This window comes from Myiozetetes cayanensis, unplaced genomic scaffold (genome assembly GCF_022539395.1).
Source record: "Myiozetetes cayanensis isolate MyiCay16 unplaced genomic scaffold, myiCay2020 scf6-25, whole genome shotgun sequence".
NCBI lineage: Eukaryota > Metazoa > Chordata > Aves > Passeriformes > Tyrannidae > Myiozetetes > Myiozetetes cayanensis.
In genome coordinates this window covers 34,974,130-35,001,294 of record NW_026087853.1, presented here as the reverse complement: position 1 = coordinate 35,001,294, position 27,165 = coordinate 34,974,130, and the positions used below count along the sequence as shown (strand labels likewise).

Genomic DNA, 27,165 nt, shown 5'->3' with positions numbered 1-27,165 from the left:
ACTGGATTTAAATTATTGAAGGAGGCATTTGTTAGCACTTCTGTTTGAATTAGGTACAACAAGATGCTCTCAGTCAGTTCTGCTTTCTTTGGCTGGTTGTGTAATGTGTTTGTTCCCTGAACTAAACTTGTGAACTTCCCCATCATTTCTTAAAAACTGAATACCACATCGCTCTATCTTAAGACTGTGAGTTTTAAAATTTGAGAGATTCTACGAAAGATTATAAATTAACTGTGAGGCGTCCTCAGGAAGTTTACTCCTTTTTTAAATGTGCATCCTGATATAGCTGAGAATATTGTACAGAAGTGCTTTTCTAGTTCTCTGAACTCATCTTTACCTAAACCTTTTACTTTAGTTAGATCTTTACCTTGTACTTCTAATTGTATGCATAGTGAGAATCTTTAGCCATTTGTAGCACATTCAGAAAAGGTTGCTAGTTACTGGTAAGTTGAAACAGTTTGAACATTTGAAATTTATTAATAAACACTGGGGGTTTTTTATATTGTGTTTAGTAGATACATTTAAATATTTCTTTGGATTTCTTAAGCCTTGGATTCGCCTTTAGACATCACACTCATTAAGCTGATCCATAATGCTAATAATATTCAGACTTCTACTCAAAATCTATTTCTTCTGTGATGCCTGTCAATAATTTGCCACCGTAAAAGCTGGATAAGATGTCACTTAGCAATAGCTGGGCCAACAATGAAGTAATTTATTTTTATTCGTGCTTTAGTCCTTATGGGCATAATCCATAATCAGTAATACTGACACACACTGTCTACTCCCATAATCTCTGGGTAACTATATCTACAAAAAACACATTTTCTTTCCCATTCCCAAAATAATTGTAGGAAAGAGAATTAGCGTCAGGAGACTCAGTTCTGATTTTGCACCAGGGTAAGCATGGGTTAACTTTGCATGACAGTCATGAACCTGGGATGCTTAGGTTTTGCAGAGGCGTTCAGTTGTGCCTCTTGCTGGTGCTTTGCTATTCCCTTGGTCCTTCCCCGAGTCTCCCTTCAAGCAGAAGGGGAGCTCTACTGAGAGCTTCACGTGTTGTAGCTATTTTAATTTTACCGACATAACCCTTCTTATGTGTAACGTGATATTATTATCCAGCAGGAAATGTAGCCTCCTACTGCGAACTCAAGACTACCCCATATTTTAGGAATGCTTTCTTACCTTGTTACAGCATCAGGGAAATTAGTGTTTACAAACTTGCTTTAGGTGTCCTGACTTATGAAATGTAAGATAATTTGGTTTTTTATTCTATTCAAATGTTAATAGTTTCATAAGTCCAGGGTGGCTTCTAGAAGAGGGCCATAACAGTAATGAAATTTTAAAAATCCTTCTTCATAGAAAAGACACTTAAGTACAGAGAACATTTTGAAAAGTAAAAATATTTCTAGTAGAACAACCCTACCCCCAAAATGAAACAAACAACCAACAAGAAAAGATTCAAGTAAGAGCAATTTAACTGCAAAAACTGGAGCAGATTGTCTGTGTTCATCTATGAATATGATCCTATGAGTGGGCAGATTTTAGGTATATTCTGCGTAGTTAATTTACATGCTAATTCAAATATTTTGGGATTTTTTTTGCCTTATTAATTAATAAGGAAGGGTGGAATTGGCATATCTGATCAGCACTGATGTCCCAAGTTTTAACTTGTACTGTTTTAAAAATACTGGAACTATTAAAGATTAATCTCAGTTTTCCTGGAAATTACCACTAGATCAGGAATTATAGAAGTTCATTTTAATAAAGCATGTATTCACTCTGAGCATGTTGTCAAGTCAGTAACCTATATTATTTTTTTTCACTGCAGAAGCAGGCTAGAAATGAGGCATGAGCAAGTGCAAGTCTTACAGCCCCTCTCTGAGACAGAAAACATTGAAATGCCTCTTCCTGCAGAGCTTTGTTTGCAAAACTGGACCCACTAGGGAGGATGCTGATGCTCCTTAACCTAGCAGTGTGACAAACACTCATGTGTTTTGTCTTCATCCTTATGTCCTGTGTTACAGGGCAGTCTGCTACCAGATAATGTGGGTTTTTTCACACATATTTTACCTGTTTTATCTAGAAAAGAGAAATTCAATAATGGGGTTGTATGCATTGGTATGTAGTATACAAGGGGAATTTGTAGCCCAAACCTCTGATTTTTTTCCACAACCTTGTTTCTTGATTGCTCTCTTATTCCTCAATTTTGTATTGCTGAAATTTTGAGTGTAATTAGTACTCAGATCTCCTACATATGGCTCCAATCTCCTCCTGTATCTACAGAACTAGATATTTATAGCAAATCTTCCTAAATGTATGATTCCAGTGGTGAAAACTGACTCAGTGCACATTGTGATTCCTCCTGCGCCTACGTCGATGACCAACTGTTGAGTTTTGGCATGTGTTGCATTCCTGGGTGTGGTTGTAGGACAATCCAAGATAACCTCAGTTATCTTGGCTTTGTTACAGCAGCTTGTTGCATTTCAGTAGTTCATGTTCGAGGCTATCAAAGCATTTAATTCCAGACTCTGAAGTTACTCTGTCACCTTCAGTTTTACTTCTTTTTTGTAAACTTTGAGGGAGAGAGAAGTTGTGTGACTAATGAGAAAGGCCTGGCGTAGTTCACAAACTCAATACATATTGAATACATATATCTTTAAAATATTGAATCATGGGAATAAAAAATTCTGTTGTGGTTGCCTGTCAATTTTAGGGTTTGCAGTCCTGGGTACGCTGAATTTTATCCTGTTGTTTCTGCTACAGTTTCATGGTTAAGGAGGTTTCATCTTGTAACACTGGTAAGTCTACTTCCAGTCAGGATGGCTATAGTGTTTAATCTTGAGAAGCTTCTAAAATGCACGTTGATGGACCAAGACAGGACTCACCCTTGAATTAAGCTTGACTACAGAAGGACCAAGTACAGTAAAGAAAACAAGGACTGAACATGGAAAAACCCACAGTAGCTGTTAGATGTGATGCATGGACTGCAACCTCCTCTTGTGATAAGGAACTTCCAATAGGCAACGTGAATATGAGTGTACTGGAAACTGTTGTCACTTAATAATGTTGACATTGCTCAAACTCAAGACTTAGAAAGGCTGAGGGAGTTCTGTCAGCTTGTGTAGTCAGACACTATGTACTTTATAAAAATGTTTCTCTATAATCCCTATATAAACAATGCTGGGGGTGGACTTCAGTGGTTTCACAACAGAGAGAGGTGGGAAAAGAGAACCTGACTTTTGCAGATGTTGCCCCTTTCTTTATAGAGTATTTCTATAGACAGTGAGGGAACAATAAGAATACAAGAACTGTAAACTTGTTAAAATACTTCATCTCCCCTTAATAAAAAAGGAGAGATTAAACTAGGCTGCCCTTGGAAATGATTGTGTTACTGCTTTTGCAACTTAATAGATTTCATTAAAGAAGCCTTAGTTATTGAAAATATTGAGTATAGAGAGCTGAAGAACATGTTAATGCATTGGTGATTGATCTTTTTGGATGAGTTTGGATGAGTTTGTGAGTTTATCAACTTTGTCTGACCACTGCAAAATATCAGTTGGGTGTTACTCTTAAATGTGCTTAGTGTGAAATTTGAGGAAGGGTGGTTTGTGGCTTCCAACAGTACGTTTTGAGGCATGGGATTCAAATGCCTGTAGCACTTGCATAATTTTATTGTCATGAGACTACATTGGTCAGAGAAACGTATGTAATAGCTTGGCTTTTCCTCCTCCTAATTTATATAAGTTCTGTGATGTCACCCTTTCTGAGTAGTAATCCAGCTTCTCAAGTCTCACCACTGGCAAAGCTGTGTATTTATGCTTGTATTCAGAAGGGAAGGGTTTGTATAAATGCATCTCTATCTACAGTGCTTAAACTGCTATGAATGTCAAAAGAAAGCTCTTCTAGTGGATGAGGAGTTCTGCAGTTCTTGTCTGAGAATAATACCAACCAGAGGAGACCACTGCCTTTATGTCGTGCTAGCTGTTTGTTTGCGATGTGTGCAGCTCCAGAAGGAGGTGAAGTCTGAGCTGGGAAGATAGAGAACAAACCATAAGCAGAGTAGAAGGATGGCTCTGTAACATAGATAATTGCAGTGCACCTAGTGGACTGTTAGCCTTTGGAATTAAATCTGACCTTTAAGAAGTAATGTGAGGTACTTAACACCCAACAAGTGCTAGAAAATGTAAGTAGGGAGACCCTACCCATTCTGATGTAGGCAACCTTTGGTTTGCTAGTGCTTTATTGATGTATTTTTGCAAGACATTAGTTGCCACTGGTTAAGCAGGAGTGAAGATTGCTAAAGCTACTGGAAGAGTGGTGCAGTTTGAGTGGACTGCCTAAGTTCTGCTGTGTGCACTAGTATTTTCTGGCCAAGTGAAACGTGTGACTTTGGTAATGTCAAAGGGACATAAGCAGGGGTTGTGGTCAAGATCCGCTCTTGTGGAATTTGCCACTAAGAAGGGATTATGACAATTTCTTAGGAGGTCTGATTTTCCCAGGGTAGAATAAGCTCACTTTCTACCTCAACTCAGTACCTACGTCACCAACTCACTATTTGCATCCCTTGCTTATAAGTCCCATTCCTGTGAATGTAGTAAGTAAGGTGAAGTTTAATGTTCATAGAGGAATTGTAATTAAGGAATGTATAATTGCTTCTCTGTGAAGAAAAGTGGTGTTGTCCCCCACATAATTTTTGACATTCTAAATGGGTGTTATTCACATTGTCAATGTTGTATATGCTGCCTATTGTATAGGGGAAAACCACACTTATATAATAAGTGTATAATAATAAGAGAGCAATCAAGAAATAAGGCTGTGGAAAAAACTAAATTCTTATGTAAGGATTTACTTTTTAGAAGTTTTCTGGACTGTCCTTTTCACTGAGTCCCTGTCATGCCTGCCCTGCTGCTGGGTGCCAGCTGTTACGTTGCAGGCATTTCTACACTGCCTTCCTCTTCATCCTGTCTTCTGCTGCCGAGCTGTATTGCCACCCCAGGAGGCAGCTGTCTTTTGTGGAGGTACGGGGATGTTCTCCACACCAAGATGGCTACACAAGGCACATTATTTCATCTGTCAGCCTGGGCAGCAGCAGCAGCAGCACAATTTCCTACTTGCCCAGACTGTAAAGCTCATACTGCTTCTATGTCAAGCTCATCCATAACAGGAGTGAAATTTGTCACTCGCCGCTGTGGCCCTCCATCGGCAGGCAACACACAGTATGGCAGTGGTAGAATCTGAATATATTATCCAGAGGAAACTCGTTTGAGTGATGCCTTGGTTACTGTGGTCTGCCACTTGCTCTGTGCTGTGTCTGGTTTTTGAGGAGTGACTGGTAGCAGTGTGCTTTGCTGTAGATGCAGAAAGGCTGCCAATGGGTGCAGGATTTCAGGGTCATTGGGTAATATTTCTGTCTGTGCTGAGCTTGAAGCTTCATTGATTGCTCTGATGAACATGAGAATGAAGACAATTTTTCCTTGTTATTTCCTGTTTGACTTTTCTTGGCCCGTTGCCAAGCAATTTAAAGTTGGAAAGACGACAGCTAGTCTATGATTCAAGAGGCTATTGCTGTGTGGTTTTCCAGCATGTGTTACTTATGGGCAATGCACTTTTTGGAACTCCCCGCCACCGAACTGTATGTGTTGCAGTAGATCATTGTAGCTGCTTTACTGTAGTGAACAACACTTCATTTAGAAAGGTGAGAGACATCTGTGGTTTCACAGATCCAACCTAGCTGAGGTCATTCAGACAGACTGGTGTGTTCGTGAGGACTGCTGGCAGCCCTGGAGCTGCTGAACTGCCACTGTTCTTGGCAGCCCTGCCTGAACTCCTGTGCTGACTCCTGGGCAGCCTCATATCCCTCTGGGAGAACATGACCGGCTGTCATGTAGCTGTGGGATATGTTTAACCTTCTGAAGGAGATGGAAGCATGATCCTATGTGTGATACACAGCATCCTACTTTGCTTAAGATCGAGACAGGGGTGAGGAAGGTAATTTCTATACCAGTAAGACTTACTTATATCTGTAGTTCAGAGTGATATTCATATTGAACTTTATTCCTGAGTTTGAAGTGCTGTAACAAAAAACCCAAATGCTCAATTTGTTTGAATAATGAATATCTTTGTCTTTTTCTCCATGTCTCAGCTGGCCCCTTATTCTAAATAAAGTTAATCGGTGCTCAATTGCAGCACAGTATGCAATATTTCTGTAGCTCTTAGCAGCCCTAGCTGACGAAATGTGCTTTACTGATGGCTTGAGATATTTCTGAGTTAATTCAGCAGGTATTGCTTTTGTAATAAAAGGCACTTCTTCATGCTCTTCTGCAGTTTTTCTTAAATGTGTCATTTATTTACAGATCAGGGCTAAAATAAACAGAGTAGTTTGGAATCAGTTAGGTGGCAGAAGTGTTCATGAGCAATGGTGAAACAGGAGTTTTGTGAATATATTTTTGTGATTTTGGTATTCATGGAAATAGGTGGAAGTGTTAACTCTTTGTATAGATAAACTGGGACCTCGAAAGGCAACACTAACATTTTGAGATGCACATCTTAACTTTGTCTTTTGAATGTATGATTGGTCAACTATTAAAGTGCAATTGGATAAACTTTATCTCACTAATAAGTGTTCTGTGTCTTATTGCTCTAAGAACTCTTTTGATCTTAATTTCTAGATTCTACAGACAATTTCAGTGGAAGTTGTTTATTAATATGTGAGAGTTATTTTAAACTCTTTGCATTAGAATGCATGTTCTGGCCTTTTCTTAACATTGATTTTGAGACATGATACAACTTGTGAAGAAAACACACGTCCAAAGGCTCATTCTGGCTTTTAATGCATGTTTGGTTTTTTGTAGCAGAAGGTCTGTGCTGATCTTGAAAGAGATAATAAAACCTGCATGCTAACATGGAATTCATGGGTAAGAGAAAGCTAACAGAAAAAAGTTGAATTAAGATCCCAATATTTTATCACAAGGAAAGTGGTAGAGTAAGACTGAATCCATTATACCCTAAGCCAAAGACTTGGCTTGTGTTCTGAACTACCATAGATTTGATTTTGACTAGAGGGTAAAATGCTGATGTGAGTACTTGCAGTGTATTTGGTAGGTAAAGCAGTTCTACAAGTTTGAAGCAGTCTGTCTCACTCAGGTAGTGAAATGAGATTTTACCCCGCCCTGGAATGTTATATTGGACTAACTGGTTTAAATATTGCTTATAGGCTGGAATTAAGATCTCATTGTGGTCTTGGAAAACCAAATATGTTGACTAGATTCTTACAGAATTGAACATATTGCTTGCATTTTGTGATTAATGTTTTCATTTAAAAAAAGTCTTCATTATCATGAAGGAATTTTGTAATTATTAATTTGATTTTAGGTGAAAAGGGTAGAAACTATCTCTTTGGATGCCTACAGAGTTATTTAGTTAGAAAAATATATTTTCAATGTTAGGTATACTTAAAGCGGGTTTGCGTAACTGAGCTGTGTTTTCTCTTCACTGAGTTTAATGGGAGTATAAATAACCAGTTTGGAGGGGGACCCCTGGATTTATAGACGTCTCAAGCTTGATGTGATAATTCTCACTGAGCGTGTAATTGTGGATTCATAATACATTATTGCTGATCGCCAATGACGTGTTACTAATTTTGGTGATCATCATGAAATCTGGGAACTTCTGTGAAAGGAAATGTCTCAGAGATTACTATCAGTGTTTAAAAAAACAGTGCCTATGTGATTCAGTAGCAATAGCAGTTAAATTCCCATCTCCTACCTCCATAAAGACCAACCCTGTGAGGATTACTATCCTCACAAGCAAAAGGCTTTAAATGCCAAGTGATAGGAAGAGGGAGTGGGAAGGGAAGTATGCATGTGTTTATAATAGCCAGCGTTAAAAATGTGACTTGGAGTTGTTCCAAAAAATCCAAAACCTTAAATGCAGTATGATTGATTTGTCTTTTTATCCCTTAATTTTTTTTGACCAGTAAAATCCACTACCCAAATCCTCCCCAGTTCCACTGAGAAAAATCCAGCCTTGACTGGAGTTGTGGCAAATCAGTATAATGGTGTAATAATTCCAGACTGGGGCATTGTTCTTTAAAACAAACACTTGAAATAATCTAAAAATCCATTGTCTTTTTAGGTACAGGGAGGAAATGACATAAGTTCTCAGATGAAACCTTTTATTGCCCCTATAGGACTTGACTTTATCATCTCTCTTTTTTTTTTTTTTCCAGCTCATAGCTTCATAATTTTTTATAACCATGGAATCAAGGTTATAGTTTCAAGCGAGAAGGATTTTGAGACAGGGATTTTTAAGAAAACTATTATTGCAGAACCTGAGGGAAAAAATCCTAAAACATAAGTCACCAAGTCATCGTATTCTTGCTATTGTTGTATGAGCTTCATGTTCTGGTGGCTGATTCTACCATACTCGATAGAATTGGGGATTTTTTTTTGCACAAAATTACCCAGATGAGGATTTTATTAAGGTAAATGCTTATAAAACATATTTCTTTAGTTATATTGCTATATGTAATTTTCAAAATCACTGAGTAAGTGTGCCACTGAAGTTGTGCTTGGATCTTAAGGCTTTGCAATAAGCAGACACAGGAATCATTAGGCATGAAATGAGGTTTTGCTTATGTGTAATCATAGGGAATGCTAGTTGTCTATATACACAATTGTACCAGAAAATTGGAATTGTGTTAGAATACCCTATTTAGAGACCTCTCATAGGGACTTTGGTGACAGATTCCTTAGATGTCGTGTGAATTCTTCTGTGGGTGATGAAACATGTGGCTTGTGTTAGGCTCTAGAGAGGGTGCAAAATATTTTTAAAAGTATTGAACTGAGGAGGGAATTCAGAAAACATTGCATCCTGTGTGCTTAAAAGAATTTATAGCTTGTGTCTATGTGGCTTTGTTAAGCTAGCTTCTGATTTGATTATGTTTGTATAAAAAGGATTTGGGAAATAATCATGCTAGTTCCTTGTAATGTTTTGTGAAGAGTTATTATGAGAAAAGAGTTATGGAACAACTCAAAACTTGCACTGGACAGGTGTACAAATGTTAATTTTAATTCCTAATATAATAAGTAAGATTTGTGTGAAGAAAAATTTATGTTCTTACTAGTCCACCACAGTTGCTATACTGGACACAAGAGTGGGTTCTGTAAGAAGATTCTGCACATCTTTTATGTGAAGTGAACTTTTTGTGTTGTTAGGCTTAATAAGGGATTATCAAATGATTTTCTGATATTCTGACAGCCAGAAAAAGTTACTGCAATTTTTCTTCTAGGCTTATTTTTATTAACAAAACCTGCCATTGTCCACAAAAGCATGTTGCAAAGCCTTCACAATTTCACTTTGAGTTATAAATTAATATTAAAAATACCTTTTGTGACACCCTCCTTCTCTGCATTGGCTGCAGTCAAAAGTGTGGTTGATTCAATGTGAACAAGCTGAGGAAAATGCACAGATAAAAGGACCTTAATTATATTTATCTAACTGTTGGAGGATGGAAGTGATTGAAGTGTCTTGAACTGCCATGTAACAGCTGCCAGGCAGTGACTGAAGTGCTTGGGCCCACTGCAGTAGTGGTATAACAAGGAGTCATCTGTCATTCTGTGAATGACAAACTTTGTGGCAGTTTAGGCTAACTTTCATTTTGTAATTGAGATCGACTAGTGCACCCATGGCTTGTTGCCACAGTAATTCAAATTTTGTGAGCTATCTGGGATATACAAATTAATTTCGTTTGAATGTCTTGAGCTATAGAAACGTCTGCTGCTGTGGATTTGGGAAAGGAAGATCCTTACCACCTGTAGTGAGCCAGCTCTTGGTGGTCCAGGTGTAGCTGTGAGCTAACAGCTCTGCTGTGGTGCTGTGACAGCTGCAACACGGGGCTCTGGGCGCTGAATTGGCTGTGAAGGGAAACCAGCTTGTGGGTTGTGCTGGTTTGCAACAAAGGCTCCATAGCACAGTAATTCTCTTGATACAGTGTTGGATCCCAAGGAAGAATAGAAGGTTAAGGCAGACATGAAGTAAGACTTCCCAACTGGTCAGATTGGACTGGGTGATTCCCTGAATGGAAGGCTGCACCTGCACTATAGGCTTTGGAAGTTTTGATCAAATAATTAAACAGGGAGGGGTGTGTTTTTAATCCCTTTCTATTTTTAGTTTGTAAAATTTCCCAGAGCTAGGAACTGTGCAATTAATTCTGTGTCATGAGGAAATACCCTTTTATTGAAACCTGGGCTGCTAGAGAATTTTATTAGTTTTCGTTGTTTCTACAACATAAGAATTGGAAAATCATAATTTAATTTTCTAACATGTGTGATGCTGTAGTTTTTCTGTCTTGCCCCACTAGCAAATTCCTTTTCTGAGGTGAAGACTTTTGATGTATCTAATCTGTCCATGAACAGAAGCTGTTGATGTAGTCCTTGCTGTCCTTGTTACCTTCCTGCACCTCTCAGTGTCATTTCAGCAAGGGTGTGTTAACTACAAGAACTGTGTGGTATTGAAACTGAAGTGCAATCTGGTCTTACATTGCAGCATCTTACTGGTTTTGCTCTGCTCCTTTCCTAATAATTCTTACTGCTGTTTGCTTATTTGACAATTAAATTTTTAGAGGATTAAACATGTGGGTTGTGATCTTTCTAGACGGCGGGAATAGCTGAATTCGTATTCGTTATTTATAATTAGGGTGTTTTTCTTACCCTTTTCCCATGTACTTTTCCCTACTGTTTTTGTATACAGAATAATTTCTTCTTGTGAGATGATCTTGTATCTCTGAAATCAGTTTGGTTTAATTAATTTACTCCAGAACATTTTGCATCACCTGTAAACAGTTACTAAACTGTTTGCTTTTGAGGGCATATATGAATGAAACAAAAATCACTGTTTCTGGTGGAGGGCCCTTTGTAACTCCCTGTTTTGTATTGGAGCAGGCTGCTACTCACGTGGATTTACCTAGTTTCTCTAGACCTGAATCCTACTTGCTGACAGAAGACTTCTCACAAACCTGATACAAATTTATGGTTTGTTGTTGCAAATGTTTCCAGAATGTGGGCCATGTGGGCTGGTGGGCTGGACTGCTGTGTGCCTGTGTAGAGCACTGCTGCAGGATCGGTTGTCCAAAATGTGTGGCTTTCACTTCTGTGTTGAGCATGAGCACTGTGTATGAGCCACTGCGTAAAGCTGCAGTAGGAATGCAAATAATTTTTCAAAAGTCTTGCTAAAATGGATCCTCCAGGTAATCTGGTTTGGAGGGCGTGTTGGTTCCTGAAATGCATGCTCTGGGTCTGTAGCTTGTTTGGTCTGCTCTTTCTACTCTCGCATTAAGACCTGGAACAAAAAACACAGTGTGTCCGTATGTTTCAGTAAGTAGGTTATGATCAGGTCAGTAGCAAAAAAATATGACTGACTTACATTTTACCTTCTCTACTATTAAGCTGAAGATGTTTGCCCCAGTCTAGTCAACACTGATTATTTGGTTATAAAATATTCATAGCTCCTACTGAAGTAACTCCAGTGTAATCAGATTTGTGACTGATCTACCAATAAAATATACTTATTTTACTTGTAAAAGGTTTTTGTTCCTTTTTTTATAATTTTGAAAATGCATTAATTTTTGTGGGATTTGACATATGTAACTTCAAACCTCAGATCTTGGATTTGGGTCATCAAGGGACATATTTTTCTGCTCTTTTCAGCCCTTTTCATACTTTCTTTAGTATCTAATTTCATTTCAAGATTCAGCATATATTTGTAAGGATACCTTTTAAACTGAGGTGTTCGTGCTTGAAACTCATGGAGTTGTCTGATATTTATCTGCCCTTAATGTAAATGATTCACTTGGAAATGATGTGCCTTGATTAGTTAAAAAGTTCTTCACGTGTGTGCAGATGAGCTGCAAAGCAAAATGACTTGAACATCTTTCCACAAGGCATCGCCAGAGTTTCTTTACTAAACATTTACTTATTTTCAGTTATTATAGATAATGTAGTTCAATTAGCTTTGCATCACATGAAGTGTTTAGGAGACCTGCTTTGCACTGGTGACTGACAGTCTGCAGGGTATTTTTAGGGTGAACCTACAAAACAAGGGGATTACTGTCTTATATCTCTGCACTTAAACCTCTTAGCATGTTCTATAGGACCGTAGTCAGAGTTTGCAGTTGCTGTGATGTCCGATGAATTGGTGCATTTGCTTTAGAATAGTTATTGATGGAGATAATGAGTCTTGCTTTCTTTCATTTGCTGAACTTCACAGGTTTGTGAGAGCCAAATTATTTCCTTACAACTGCTGTAAAGCACATTGCATATCTTTAGGAATAAATTCTGCCTTGCAGTGATCGAACTTGTATTTTTGTGACAGTTTAAGAGCCTGAGTGTTTGCTATGGTGGTATTTCTGTTCATAATATTGTGGAATACTGAGTACTGTATTTAATTGATGCAGTCTGGGGCTATTTATGTTTGAAAAGTCTGGCTTATTTTACAAAATCATAAGCTTTAGGATAGGGCCTCTGGTAGCTGAATGTTCTAGCCCCACAGTTGTTAACAGTGTATTGCAGTACAGCTCATTATTTCATTTCCTCGTATTTCATAAGCTGTCTGCAATTTTGGTTTAACTCTGGCTTTTGCCAGTAAGATGTTGCTGTCATAACATTGTTTTTTCCTCTTCTTCCACCCTCATCTATGGTACAAATAGACTTGTTAAGTGCTTTGGAAACAGCTGTGGTGTGCTCACATGATACCTTAGCTCAGGTATGAGACAGCAAGATATGTGATGGGTTTGAGAGGATGGTTAGTACCGCACAACTTAAGATGACCGTGCATCACAATTTCTAAAAATGCTGTCAGAGATGTAATTATCACAGCTCTGACCTGTATATAAGACCTCTTTGGTCTTATATAAATATTTTGAGGTTGCAATTTCTGTTGTATTTTCGAAGTATGATCTAAATATTCCTTTCACCGGTGAATTTTCTACATCCAATACTTTGTTTATCTCCAAAAGGAAAATCCCCTTAATTTGAACTCTAAATAGTAATAATAACAACAACAAAATGTATTTATTAGCTCAATAAATGAAGAAATGCTTCACCTTTATGCATATTTGATGTCTTAGAATGCTTACTTGTAGTGTTGTATTATTAGATCGTAATTGGGTAATGAAAGGGTAAATGGGTTGGAAAGCCATGTGGTGAATAATGTGGTTAGTCATACTGGATTGTGAAAGCAGGACTGTTAACGTTTTAGTGAGCATGCTCATATGGTTACATGCCTTCATTTGCTTCAGTGTGACAGTGCTGGATTTAATTAGATTTTATGGGATCTAAACTTACAAAAAGGCTCAAAGTTCTGCATTCAAAACCTGACACATGGGGTGACCTTTTCTTCCTTAGAAGATAAGGGTACTCTGTGTTCTTGTGCTGGTGAATAATTGCAGAGAAGCTGTTGCAGGGCAATTGCAGCAAGTTTTGGCTAACCTTTGCAGTAGGCTTGGAGAGATGGGACATTACATGTTTTTGTACTGTGTAAGTGGGAGAGGAGGGCAGGCCGTTTGTTTAGCAGCAATGCTTAATAAGGATTTTTCAGAAAAGTAAAACTCCATTCTGGCAGCCTCATAATAGACAGGGACAGACTATTTACCTTGGCAGCAACAGACTTGCTTTCCTAGCTTGCCTCTTTGTTGTAAATGAAATGTTCTTACATTGTCGTCTTAAATTTAGGGATTCAAACTGTACATTAGACAGCAAAGTAGATCTAAATGTTTTGAACTGCTTCTTTCTATTTGTGCTTGTACTGCAGGTAAGCCTGCCAAACCCAAACATCATCCCAAGAAAATGACCTGAAACACATCCTTGCTGATGTCCTAGTGTCCTGGTCATAGCCAAGATCTACAGTAATGTTGAAGTGTCAGCAGGGAACTGAGTTTTATAGGAAAAAGCAACGTGGGATACTCTTGTGCAATACAGAAGTGTGGGCTGTGTGCATTTCCTGGTGCAGACCCTTATGGATTTTGTAATAAGATTCAGATTTTGATAATGCTCAAAAGATAGCTGTTAACCATTAGCCTGCGAGCACGTGTGACCAGGTTGTACTTGCACAACAGCTCAGAGCTACTGAGTTTTCTGGGGGTACAGGTCTTCAGAACCATGCAGAGGAATGTTTCTGGAGTGTTTTCCTGGTAAGGAGGTTAGGTAAACACATTTTTTTTCAATGAAATTAAGATAATTTGCATGTCTTCTTAGGTCTGAAGTATCACTTACCTTTGGCAGGAAAAATGCAGCCTGATTCAGAAACCTTTGATGTCAAGAAATGCCTGGGATTTCTTAGGCAAAAACCACATTAGAGATGGATGATCTTGCTCTGGGTTTCAGGTTCTTTTTGGCTTGTTCCTTCAGCAATATTAGGTGCGTTTCACTGGGGAAGAGCACACAGGAGCTGATAGTCGTGTGTCTGCTTATACTTCACCTTTGTGTGGCCATCAGACAATAGAGGTGTGAATGAGATTTCTTTGGGTTTGTTTTTTTTTGTTTGTTTGTTTTGGTTTTTGTTTTGTTTTGTTTTTAATTAACCTGATAGTAACATATTAATTGAATTAGTTTTATGTGGAGGTTTGTAAGTTTTAGAATGATCCCTATAACACATTGTTCTTGAAACCACATTTCCCTGCTGTTTGAAATGCATACTTCTAGGAATTTGATTCAGGTGTCAATACTGCTGCTGGTGGTTCAGGCTTACAAGAGGACTTTGTACTATAAATCGGGAGGACGGAACCCCGGGCGGGGGGAGTGGGGAGGCGGGTGTTCCCTCCTGCCCCCGGGTACTCTCTGTTTGTTGGAGGCTGCAGAGGGTACTTTGCCCTTATTTGACCCATGACACTCTTTTTTTCTAAATTGGTAAAGGAAATAGGAAACAGTATTAAATTCTGAAAGAAAACAGAAAGCAATCTCAAACCTTTTGAATGTTTTTTAAAAACTGGCTGGAGACTAAATACTAGTTTTTATCCTTTTCCATTGCAAACAGAAAAGATAACAGATAATTGAATGCAGATTGAATAACCTTTGTGAAGGCTAGAGTTCAGAAGAAAGATAAAAAAATGGGTTTGTGCTGTTTCTTTGTCCTCGGTGTTGAAACTGTAAGTGGTTGCTTAGGGTGAAATATACCCTGGCTTTAAATCTAAGCACTTAAATTTATGGACACAATTCAGGTACTCATATTGTCCTTCTGCCCTGCAGATTCTGTAGCTTGGATCCCCTTGTATCAGCAACTGCTATACAAAAAATATTCATGCAAAATGTAAATGAACCGCTTACCTAAAGGTAAGGGGGAACATGGGTAAACTGTTGCAAGGCAAGCTGAGCTCCAAATTTGCATCATCAGCAGCTTCCACCTGATCTAACTTCAGTTAATATGAAAGTTTACCCGTCTCTCACTGAAGAGTAAATTGCTGGCTTGTGCTTACTGAAGGGTAAAAGTGAACACACTTGTACAGCAGAGCAGCTAGCAAGACATGAATTAACATGCTGGTTTATCTTGCAGTAATTTGTTCTGCAGCCGTAACCTGATGATGCACAAGCCAATGAAGCCAAGGGTGCTTCAATATGCATTTTTATCCATGACAGTGTTGTTTCTGTCTTTGTTTCTGACAACTCTGCCCCTGAGCTGTCAGTCGACTGACTTATAGAATCATAGAATCATAGAATAGATTGGGTTGGAAAAGACCTCCAAGATCATCAAGTCCAACCCCTGATCCAACTCTAATTACTATATCATGGCACTAAGGGCCATGTCCAATCTCTTTTTAAAAACTTCCAGGGATGGTGAATCCACCACCTCTCCGGGCAGGCCGTTCCAATGCCTGATCACCCTCTCTGTAAAGAATTTCTTCCTAACATCCAACCTAAACTTCCCCTGGCAGAGCTTGAGCCCATAGACTTAGGTGTAAATGGTAGCTTTTCTGCTGGTCAAAAGAATAATAGTGCTAAAGCTCTCCTTAAATTGGCTTAGGAGTTCTGTTTCCAAAATATAGCAATTTGCATAAAAATAAACGTCAACAGAAATTTTAAAACTCACTTGTCTTTTTGATGCCTTTTGTAGGTGTCCTTATGGTGCTTTGAGAACTGGTCTAATGTTCAGTCTCATAATCTCTTGGATTGCAAAACTGATGAAGGTTTTCATGTTGTGTAGGTGGTTTTGTTTGGTTGTTTTTTTTCTCCGGTGGGCATGACCATTCAGATACTGAGCTGTTCTGCGGTAAGCCTCCTGTTAGAGATAACCTTGAAATGTAGCAGGACCTAAAGTGGCTCTGTTTCCTCTTTTCTCCTGAAGATCTCAGCACTTTCAGTCTTTGTTAGCAGTTTGTCTCTGATGTAATGTTATGTTTTGTGATTTAATTAGATTTTGAGTTCCCTGTCTTGGCTTCTCACCAGATTTATCTTCGAATACTGTTTCTCTATTGTCCTCTCACTCTCTGGGCCCAAGCTGGATTTGTAAAAGTCAAAAGGAAATAGTAGTTTTTGTGGTTTGATTTGTTTCTTCTTGGGTGATTTAAAAATACTTTTAATTAGAGGACAAAAACAAGTTGGTAAATATAAAAATTTCAGAGACAGATAACTTTCATCTTACCTAATCCCGAAACAGTATAAAACTTTGTACAGTATCAGTGATGCTGTCAGTTTAGTAGGAAATATCTTGATAGCCTGTTGCAGCGAAGGATGGTGTCTGTTGTGTTGGCAAGCATGCTATGCTTGTATGGAAATGCAAAGAATTCAAGTAGAAAACTCTCACTCATCTTTCTTTAGAGTGCAGGGATTTTGAGCTCCAGACAAAATTAGTAAAAATTTCAGCATTTAATTGTAGCAAGTCATGTGCTTCTCTCCTAAATCCTCAAATACTCAGCCTGTGTGAATTGTTCTACTTAACACTTTCCCATCAGATGACAGTTCTAGTTATATGGGGCAGACATGCATGTTATCAGCAAATTAGGTGTTTGTAGGACAAACTGTTTTGCAGCCTACTCGTAAGTCTTTGCATTTCAGAAAACCCAAGTGTGGCCATTGGAGAGAGCTCGGTGGTTGCCTGACCAGAAATTAATTTTGCTATTTGTCAGCATTTCTATCAAATAGAATAAGCTATTTTTCAATTGTGTGTTGCCAATGTGACCTCAAAATTAGAACATGTAGGAAAATGGGTTTGTTTTTCATTGAAAGGGAAATACTTGGGCAAAATGCCACTTAGGCTTCTCATAGGAAGTGTAGTTGAGGAACTCCTATTCTCGTCCTCCCCCGTGGATTGAAATTCCTGGTCATAATAAATGTCTGATAAGGCACCAGTCTCATGGGCAAAAGCAATGCCCGGGAGGGAGAAGTCCTACAGAATGCTCACATAAGCAAATGTTATGATAAGACAATTAGACTGCGGTTTTTCACAGGTGATGCAGTGGCTGTGTGCTGTTCTCAGTTCTTGTTGTTGTTCTCTGATGTTTTCGAGGCTCAGAGTTACCTTGAAATTCGAAACCGGCACGTTAGTCTTACTGCATCTGACTGTATGGGTTTAAGGATCCGTTGCCCCTTTTGGCAGAATGGAGCATCCATGGCCGTTTCTCACTCTCGGAGTGTGAGGTCAGGCAGCTGGGCTGTGAGCCCAGCACTGCCCACACTCCTGTGCTCTTCGCTGGAGCAGTAGTTTTGGTCATCATGCTGTGGCACTGCCAGTCTGCAGCAGGGGCAAGAGTGTGTGTGTGTCCTGGTGAGCTGCAGCACGTGTGTGATGTGTTCTGGTTCCTTTAGTCTGAGTGGTGCACAGACTCCTCCATCTGCACTTTGTAAAGCAAAATACATAACTAATATTGCTGTAATGCCTCTCTGAGCCTAAATGGAGAATGAATCTTTGCAACTCCTCTTAAAACTTAGAGAATTGGCTTTGCACGTTCAAAGATTTTAAAATGACTCTTAGCTTGTAAAATAAAGAAATCATGTTTACAGAGGAGTGTTGTGTTTTAGCACCTGATGGCGACTAAGCCTCATACCGCTGCTTGCTCCTTTACTGTGATGGGATGGGGAGAGAATCAGAAGAGCAAAGGTGAGAAAAAGTTGAGATAAAGGCAGTTTAATAGATAAAACAAAAGCCACACAGTCAAGCAAAGGGAAAAAAGGATTCATTCATTGCTTCCCGTGGGCAGGCAGGTGCTCAGCAATCCCCAGGAAAGCAGGGCTCCGTCACGTGTAACGTTTACTTGGGAAGACAAATGCCATCACTCCAAACGTTCCTGCTTCCTTCCTTCTTCCCCCAGCTTCATATGTCGAGCATGATGCCATATGGTATGGAATATCCCTGTGGTCAGCTGGGGTCAGCTGTCCCAACTGTGTCCCCTCACAACTTTTTGTACCCTATGCTCTGCAATGGTAGGGTGGGGTGAGAAGAAGAAAAGACCTTGGTTCAGTATAAACACTCTTTAGCAACAACTAAAACATCAGTGTGTTATCAACATTATTCTCAGCCTAAATCCAAAACACAGCACTGTACCAGGCACTAGGAAGAAAATTAACTATCCCAGCTGAAAGCAGGAGAGAGCTGCTGCTTCAGCTTGTTCAGTGGTAAGAAATGTGCATGGTTTTTATTTTGCACATATGTTCTAATCTCTAAATCTGTCTAAATAAATTCAAGAAAATATTTTAGGATGCTAGTTATGTTAGGCATTTTGCAGCTATGAAGGAATTTATAACCAGATAATTGTGATTGAGAATCCTTGAAAAATTCCTATTCCTGCACTTACACTGAATATTAAGTCTTTTTATTAGTAGTAATTTCTCCAGTAGCGTCTTGGGTAATTGTAGTTTGAATCAAATAAGAGTGAGCATGTCTAAAGTATAGTCTGGCTTGTATATAGAAATTGATGCGTAAGAGAATAGTGTATAAAAAGCTTTGGATTTTAGACTTTGGAAGTGTGATTACAGAACCGTCTTTCCCTTTTGAAGATGTTCATTTCTCATTTAAATGTAAGGACTTCTACCAGAAGACTAAGCAAGGGCTGGACTGTTTCTCTCAGTAAAAGCATGGAACTATCTCACATACTTAGAGAACAACACAAGCACCTAATTTAGGAGCAGTTTTAGAGTTATGAATCCTTGCCTTGCATGAGTGCCTTGTAAGCTTGTGCTACTGCTGTCTTGCTTAGTTGCTTTTGGTAGGTGTTCAAATTTGGGGAGGCAGGTTTTCATGTTCATCACTCTTTAGAGCCTCTTCTTTGTCTATTTTAGGTAACCTTATGCTCCCAGTAATAGTTATTCCTGGGTCTAATGCTTCAGTTGCTGTGGAAAGTGATTTAACAAATAACGTGGATTTGTGTTTTCTGCTTTGAAGTGAATATCTGACTTCTCTCTGAATCATTGTTTGAAATACTGTCCTTTCACAAATACTTCTGTTCATCTTTGCAAAAGCTCAGAGTTTTCACAGGGACATTTGTTATGATAGTGATTGACCCAAAGTGGCTAAATATGTGTTTGGTGCCTATTGGCAGTATTTTTTTCTTCTTCTTCTAGGACGTGAAAATCTGAGAAATGAACAAATTACGGCAAAGTTTTAGGAGAAAGAAAGATGTCTATGTCCCAGAGGCCAGCAGGCCCCATCAGTGGCAGACTGATGAAGAAGGCGTTCGTACTGGCAAGTGTAGCTTCCCTGTTAAGGTAAGAGTTTCTGCCTCTCTTTTGGGTATCCACGAGGTGATGGATGAATTCTTGCCATGAATTATTCTTTGGGGTTTTTTTGGCAAGCAGAAACCAGCAACATGCTTCATTACACACCTATTTTACAGTCAGCTCTCATTGCAAAGGATGTGGCTTTTTTCTTAAAACCAAGTGACTCATGTAACAAGTGCTATGCTAGCCAGAGGAGAAATAAATACAGTATTTGTCTTCCTTTTTCTGGAAGAGCAGAAATGACAGACCTCTTGGACTGCATGGAAAGGTGCTCAGTTCTCTAAAAAGAAAAGTTGAAAGTGTAGTTGCAGTTACAGTTTGACTTGTAGGGTAAGTGGTGGGCTGTGATTGGAAAGCAATCCTTCCTCCCTCTTGATAGTTGAAAACACTGTCAGTAGCACCTGGAGTTTAGACCAGTACATGAGGTTAGAAGCACTTGCTAACTTCTGAGAATGCCTTCTGTGCTACAATTTTGGTGTTTCTTTTACAGACTGTTAATACACATGAAACTGAAATTACCTTTTTGAATTCTGCTAACTTCTTCCAGATTATGAGAGCGTTATAAATAGGTATTTTCTTTTCTGTGTCCAATTCTGCTTCCTCCCTTTTTAAGAAACCGTATTTTAATATTTTAGAATAATATTTAATATAATACTTAAGAAATACCACAATAGAAATTAGTGTAAAATTTAAGGTGTCTTGTTGCATATACTCCCCTTGTAATCAAAAGCTTTCTTCTAAAGATACACTAACACTAGATCCACAATAAATTGGAAGAAGATGACACTTGGGGAAAGCTAATGGATACAAGGAACACAGTCTATGGTTCTGATGCCTAAGGACCTTTTATTAATTTTAATATGTATTATGCTGAAAGTAATTCTGTCTGATAATTAAACATGTGATGTTGCTAGGTGGAACTCTTGAAACTGACTTTCATATTTTTGTGGAGTTGTGGGTTTGTGCAGATATATAGTAAGTTTGAAGTAATTTTCACACTAGGTTATGCTCTACTGTAGTTGCTTTTACATATACTCAAGTGTGTGCAACATTTCTAGTTTGTTGTGATTGCTTGCTTAATTGTCTTTGTCTTGTGTTATTTTTCTGCTAAAAGGAAGGAACTGTAATTCAGTACTAAACAAGAGATGGTGTTTTGCCAAAGCTTTGAAAGTAACTGCTCTGTGGAAGCTCAAACTTAGATTAAGGTTTAACACAGTCTAGGGGAGAAAAGAGTTGGAAGTTTGAGGATGGTTATTTCTTCATAATTTAGGCATTATACAGGGTGAAAAGCAACATGCTCAATTTCTAGGCGTTAAGTTTTATTCAAACTTTTTCAATCCTTTACTGAACACAAAGGGTGTGAACCACTGCTCGCTGTTTAAAGACTGACCTTTTTTTAAACTCTCAGTCAGGACTTGCACTTCTAATGACAAATACTTCCTGTATTTAAATAAAGCATTCATCTATTCTGGGCACATGTACCCAAAGTAAAAAAAAAAGTTTTGGGCTATTCTGTGCTCAAAAGGCGTAGAAATGGATGAATCTTTGCATCCTGTCATCATAATGGGACTTATTTACACTTTTAGTTGGAATTCACTGAATTAATTTAAATTGTTCTTTTGAAAAGATACTCTACGGTAAACATATCTCTGCATACATTTCTTGATTTGGTCAGAATAATAACCTATTAATATTTAAAGAACTTGCGATTAGATGAAAACTTAAATTCTGAACAATTTGATATTAAGAGGTGTTATACCTCATTTGATTAGAATTTGTCGTCCAAAATACTGTGCCTTGATATGGACAAAGTGGAAATTTTTATTGGGCTTGAGAGGCAAAGTGGGTGTTAGCTGGTGTTTAATAGATACAGACAGGAAGTATGCCATTGTGAGTGAACGAGATAAACCAGATGTAGAGTCATCGGTTTGGTGGGTGGTACTCTGTTTTGCTCACTGAAAGAATAGAACTTTGTGCTATTGAAGAAGAGTATCCTGTACACTGTTCTTGGGGATTTTTTTGGAAATTCATACATTCCAGGAAAAGTATGCCGTCTCCTATGTCCTGAAATGTCTGAGGGGGTGACTTTTCTTCCTGATGCTCCTCAGTGGAGCAGGATAAACTGAGATATTTTGGGGAAAATGGTTAATGAATAGGAGTGCATTTGAATCTGAAAGATGGTGAAAATGCCTTAATTTTCTTCAAGTGCCTCAGTGGGAATTCCAAAGTGGTCTGTTGTGTAGCTGCTCAACTCCAGTTTAATAGTTTTGGGGTGGGGTTAGTCTGTCCTTACTCATTATGAATTACCTTGCCCACTCCCTAGAAATCATCATATGTAATTCTTTGGAGCTCAAAGTGGAACTGAGTGTAAAGTACATGAAACTAATGTAGTAGGAGCACTATTGTGGGCTTTGTTTCTCCTAATGCTTGCTATTTTATTTAGGTAAGACTAATATTCCCTCTTCCCCCCCCCCACCCCCTCTCCCCGAGAGAGAGGAGACTTGTGCAAATGTTAGGGAAAATTTGCTCTCAGTTTCTCTTGTAAAAGAAAAAGATCAAGATATATGTCACTCTCTTAAGTTGGCTTGTGTTTTAACTTCTTGCCTTTGGGCATTTATATTTTGCCGAGAGCTGGGGTGTTTGTAGAGTGCTAACACAGATGTATCCTTTTCTAGACATTACAGAATGTGTGGCAGCACTTTGAAAGTCATGTTGCAAATAGGATTTTATCCTCCAGGCTTCACTCCATTAGTGTTGGACAGGGACTCCAGTAGCTGCTCATTCATTGTGCTTTGAGGATGCTTTACAGCAAGCAGATTTACTGCTATTGAAAGGTTTTCTACATTGTCATGGTTTTTGAAGCTCTTTCTGTGCTATGTTCACAGCTGATCCTTACTGTTAAAGTCCTCAAGTGTGCTGTTGGATTTTGAACAAATCTGATAAACCTGTGGATCTCCTTCGTTTTTGTAAAGAAGATGCTCTGTGGAAAGTATTGGTAAAATTCCTATCATGTTGTTGCTTTAAAGTTCAGGGCAGTGGATTTGATGCACAGTTGGTTCTTTCCAGTACTGTGCTCATAAATTTGTAGATGGTGATAATCATGGGTGTGTACTGTTACTTTAAGACAATGACAGTCTTTTTTAACTCTGTTTAACAGTCTGTTTTTCCACCAGTTGGTGAGGTTGTGTTGTGTGTAACCAGTCACTGATCATATTTTCTCAGTGATCTTCATTTGTGTTGATGTATTTACAGATAGTTCTTCTCTGCGATGGATTTCTAACCACCCTTGTGGTGGTAATCTGACACATTCAAAATAGGGTTGTGCAGTGGCTACTGACTTTCCTGTGATGTTCTTCTGTGTAAACTGATTTGAATGCACGTTGAAAGATGCTGGAGCATATGACTGAATGGGTTTTTTGCACTCCACTGCATCAGCAGAGGCAGGTGCCTGTCTGTCAGCAAGGGTATGAAAAAGATGTGTTTAGAAAAGTGTGACTTGCAGACTTTTGCTCTTCCATTGGGAACCTAAATGGAGTTGCTCTCCTAACTTCGGTGGTGTTGGAAGCATGATACACTGCAGTTTTATAGACGTACAACAAGAGTTGCCCTATTATTAAATGTGGGGCTGGTACATCTGCTGAAAAAGCTGTGCAGAAGAGTATTTTCAGGGGCAAATTCTTTTCCACTGTGCTAACAAACTGAAAAGTAAATACTGTGTTTCAGTAGCAAATCCTTCCTCTGAGAGAAGAACTGTGCCAGATACATGCAAGGCATAGGGCCTTAGATGAAGACATTGTATTTTAAACTATTCAGAAGTATATTATTCTAACAGACATTACAACTGTCTTATCAGTACTATAATTTATTTCTACACAGTTGTATACAACACAATTGCAAAAAAATTGAAGTTCATTGACATACACATTTTCAAACTTGCTTTCTTGCTCCAGACACTACCTCACTGAGAACATGCAGCTGTTCTATGTTATAATGACTAAAATATTTGACATTAGGGCTTCTTTTGTCTGAAATGCCTTTTGGAGTGTCCCTCTGGGTAAGTGGTTTTCATTAATACAAATGTACTTTAGAGTAACTGGCCTGTGAAATTTATATCAGAAAAATTAGGTCATTTCCTTCTACCTAACAGAACTAAACAAACAAAACATTTGCAAATTCTTGATGGTTCTAACCAACTGGACATGTTAAACAGAGTATTAACAGCTGATTGCTGTGCTCTAGAAGACACAGCAGTTGTGTACATTTTGGATAACTTAATTACTGTCACTGTCATGTTTTAGTGGTCAGTCTCCTTTGACCTTAAGGTATCTAAAGCTACAGTTACCTATAGCCTGCAAGTTTACTTGTGTTTTTTATTTTTTCATTCCATTTATTCCAACTGAAAGACTAGATGTATCAGTGAAAAAAACCCATGTGGAAGAGTTAGAAACCACAGTTCTATCTCTGAAGTCCAGGGTTTTCTGCTGAGTGCCTACTGTCACTCAAGTTAGCCTTTCCACTGGATCTTGATTTCTGTGTTAGTGTTGATAAATAAAAATTGTGTGAATAGGGTTGTACTTCCACATATAAAAGAACTGACTTTTCAGAGCAAATACTCTTCCACTGTTTCCTATTTAAGCCTTGCTTTGGTGGGAGATGTTTGTAAGGCACTGTGTTACCCTGTATTCAAGCAGGGACAGAAGAAAAGGGACTGACTGGCACTGAGCTCTGGGATTATGCTCCCTGGGACCTGTGAGTGTCAGTTCTCATCCCTGGGGTCCCTATGATGACCCAGCAGTGTGCTATGTCATTAAGCCATATGTGGCCCTGCTAAAACCATTATCAGTAGGAGACAGGCCATTTCTCTCACTTTGCTTTGTGGTCTCACACCACTGGTAGCTTCCCAGTTGTCTTCTTTCATTTTGGAATTTGCATATTGGACTTCATTGCTTAATGTCAAGTTTATAAATCTCACATTAAAAATAACCTCTTATTTTTAATAAGTTTATAAAGACAGCTTGCATGCTGTTATTTTCCCTCAGGTCAGAAAGACTGGTACCAACACAGGTAGCTGTGGCTTTTGTTGTATGCCCTGAGTGCGCTTCTACTTTGAAATAATAGTAGCTGTGGAAGGATTTAGCAGCATGTTGATGCTGAAGTGCCTTTAAGTTAGGCATGTGATATTTTTGACTGTAAAAGCTTGAGATACTTAAATAGTCTTTGGAAACTATGTTAAGTATTTTTAAGAAGTTAATGTGACAAATCTGCTGATTTCTGAAATGTTGCACAGCCTTACACGTTAAACACTAGAAATCCCTACCTCTGAAGGCACGAACCGATGCTAGCAATGAACAATGACCGTTCTGTTGAATGCTAACCCTCAACAAGCAGTGGTACATTTTAAAATCCTGCAGCATATAACATGACAGGAAAAAGGTTTGAAGACAGGTAATTATAAAAGAATGGTGACTGTAATGGAAGGTGTGACGCTTGCCTCCAGTATATTCCTGTGCATTTTTGTCACAATTAAAAGGAATGTAATGAAGTCCCTAATCTTTAAACATTTCACTTTTGTGTCCAATCCTTAGTTTTGTTTGAAGAGCCTTGCAAAGAAGGAGTTTTAGATGAAGCCTCTAGCTCTGTTTTAAAAACCTTCCGTCTTTGGCCAAGGTCAAATTCTGAAATAGTTTCATAAACTTCAAGTTTGTTTAAAGATGATACTTGCTGTTTAGAGCCATAAAATAGTTTGGATGTCCTTGCAGAAGTATTAATTTTAAATGTAGTTTAGGTGTTGGAAATAAAAGTTGTCATTGGATTATACTTTTCAATTCTGTTTTTTAAAATTAGGGGATCTCCAGTGTCATACATGGAAACTGAATTTTTTTCAGGACTTGAAGGAGAGGTACAGACTACACCTGTGCAGTGCGTGTATAAAACTTTGTGCTATCAACACTTGATTTTCTTCTATTTTCTTTTGTTTTTTAAGAGAAAGTTTTAAGTTTATTTAAGAAGGTTCAATTCCTGGAAAAGTAGGAATTGCACATCAGAACAAGCAATCAAAAACCAAAGTCTGACAGTACATGTGCGAAGCTGGGAAGGGACTCGGAGAAAGCCTCATCGAGGGAAATTTAGGATAGGCATCAGAAATAACAGCTTGGCAAAATAACCTTCCATTGTAACAGTGAGGCATATAAACTACAGAGTAGAAGGTGCAGCCTATTGATCTCCAGTTACAGAAATGTCACAGTACTTAAAGGCTGACTTCTCTAATGTAGATGTGGAAGAAGATCCTGCCCTGAGGCAAGTGCTGTCCTACATAAGCTCCCGAGTTCCTTCTCTGCCTTATTTTAGGGATTTGGAAGAATATAGCATTTGTATATCCTGTATTGAACTTTGGTAACTCATCTTCAGTATTCCTAACTGGAAATGTTCGTTATTCCCTCACAGTGTTGTTTCTGTTCACAATGTCATGTGAGAGCCAGTAAGTGAAATACGCAGTGTGGCTCTTAGGTGGGTATGAAGTGAAAGACGCGAAGAACTGCTGGTATAGGTACTGCTTTAGATTATTTTGATCTACACTGTTCATAGACATTAAGCAGGTTTAGGCTGCTACAGCTCCTTATTTGGGATGTTTAACAGGTTGATGAGGCATTTTGATTTCTGGTGATATGCATAGCATCCTAACTAACCTATAACTTTGAGTAGTCAAAATTAAACCTTGTTGAGGCTTAATCATAGAATTTCTGTTGTCTGTGCTTCTACAGTTTTGTCTAAGCAAACATCTGTTTCAAACTGATAAATTAAAAAAAGGCAGGAGCATGGGTGTGAGGGGAGAGAAATAAAGCATTCAACATTGGAATGTAAATCTTACAGAAGTGAGCAGAAAAGTAGCTCAGCTTTAAGACGTATCCAGGGTTTCTGGATTTAAGCTTATGTCTAGTTGCAAGACAGCATTTCACTGTGAAACTTTAGAGCTCAGGCTTTAATTCTTGAGCAGTGCCAATCCCAGAAGCATATCTACACAGGTGTCAAATAGTCAGTCTTACTGTTGCAACTAATACCCCAGAACTTACACAGAGGAAGAAAGAGGAATGTTGCTAGCTCTAGGAAAAGTACCAAGGAGTGCTGGTGTGCTCTTCCCTGTGGCAGCTAGTTTCCTAGCACAGGACACCTCAGGCAAGACTTCAAGTAAGCTCATTTTCTGTGTCTGTCTAGTTACAAGTGTAATCTGAAGAACCCAGTCTGTTATTGCAAAGAAAACAGCGCATGGGAACATCTGCTGATAGAGAGGGAAGTTCCAATTATTTGTGTAGCTGAGTCTGTTTCAAAGAAAGACTGTAATAGCATATCACCAGATTTGAAGAAACAAAAGTGGCATGAGTGAGTTGTCTAGGTAGAAGGATCTCTGGTGAAGGATCTTTTTGCCAGCTATTATTGTTGAACTTTGAAATTTTGAAAACTGAGT

At 38.5% G+C, this 27,165-nt stretch overlaps 1 protein-coding gene across 15 annotated transcripts in view; it reads left to right on the top strand.

Moving 5' to 3' along the window:
* The window catches only part of NUMB (NUMB endocytic adaptor protein), a 91,830-nt gene that overhangs the window by 37,660 nt on the left and 27,005 nt on the right, over nt 1-27,165 (top strand). For 2 of the 15 annotated variants that reach the window (XM_050336824.1, XM_050336835.1), the window contains exons 1-2: nt 16,112-16,260; nt 19,548-19,691. In XM_050336824.1, coding sequence (XP_050192781.1) covers nt 19,566-19,691 — 126 coding nt within the window. In that variant the 5' untranslated portion in view covers nt 16,112-16,260; nt 19,548-19,565. Of the gene's footprint in view, nt 1-14,060; nt 14,197-16,098; nt 16,261-19,547; nt 19,692-27,165 lie in introns of those variants that run through there. The other 13 variants (XM_050336819.1, XM_050336823.1, XM_050336822.1 and 10 more) reach the window with 13 other exon arrangements.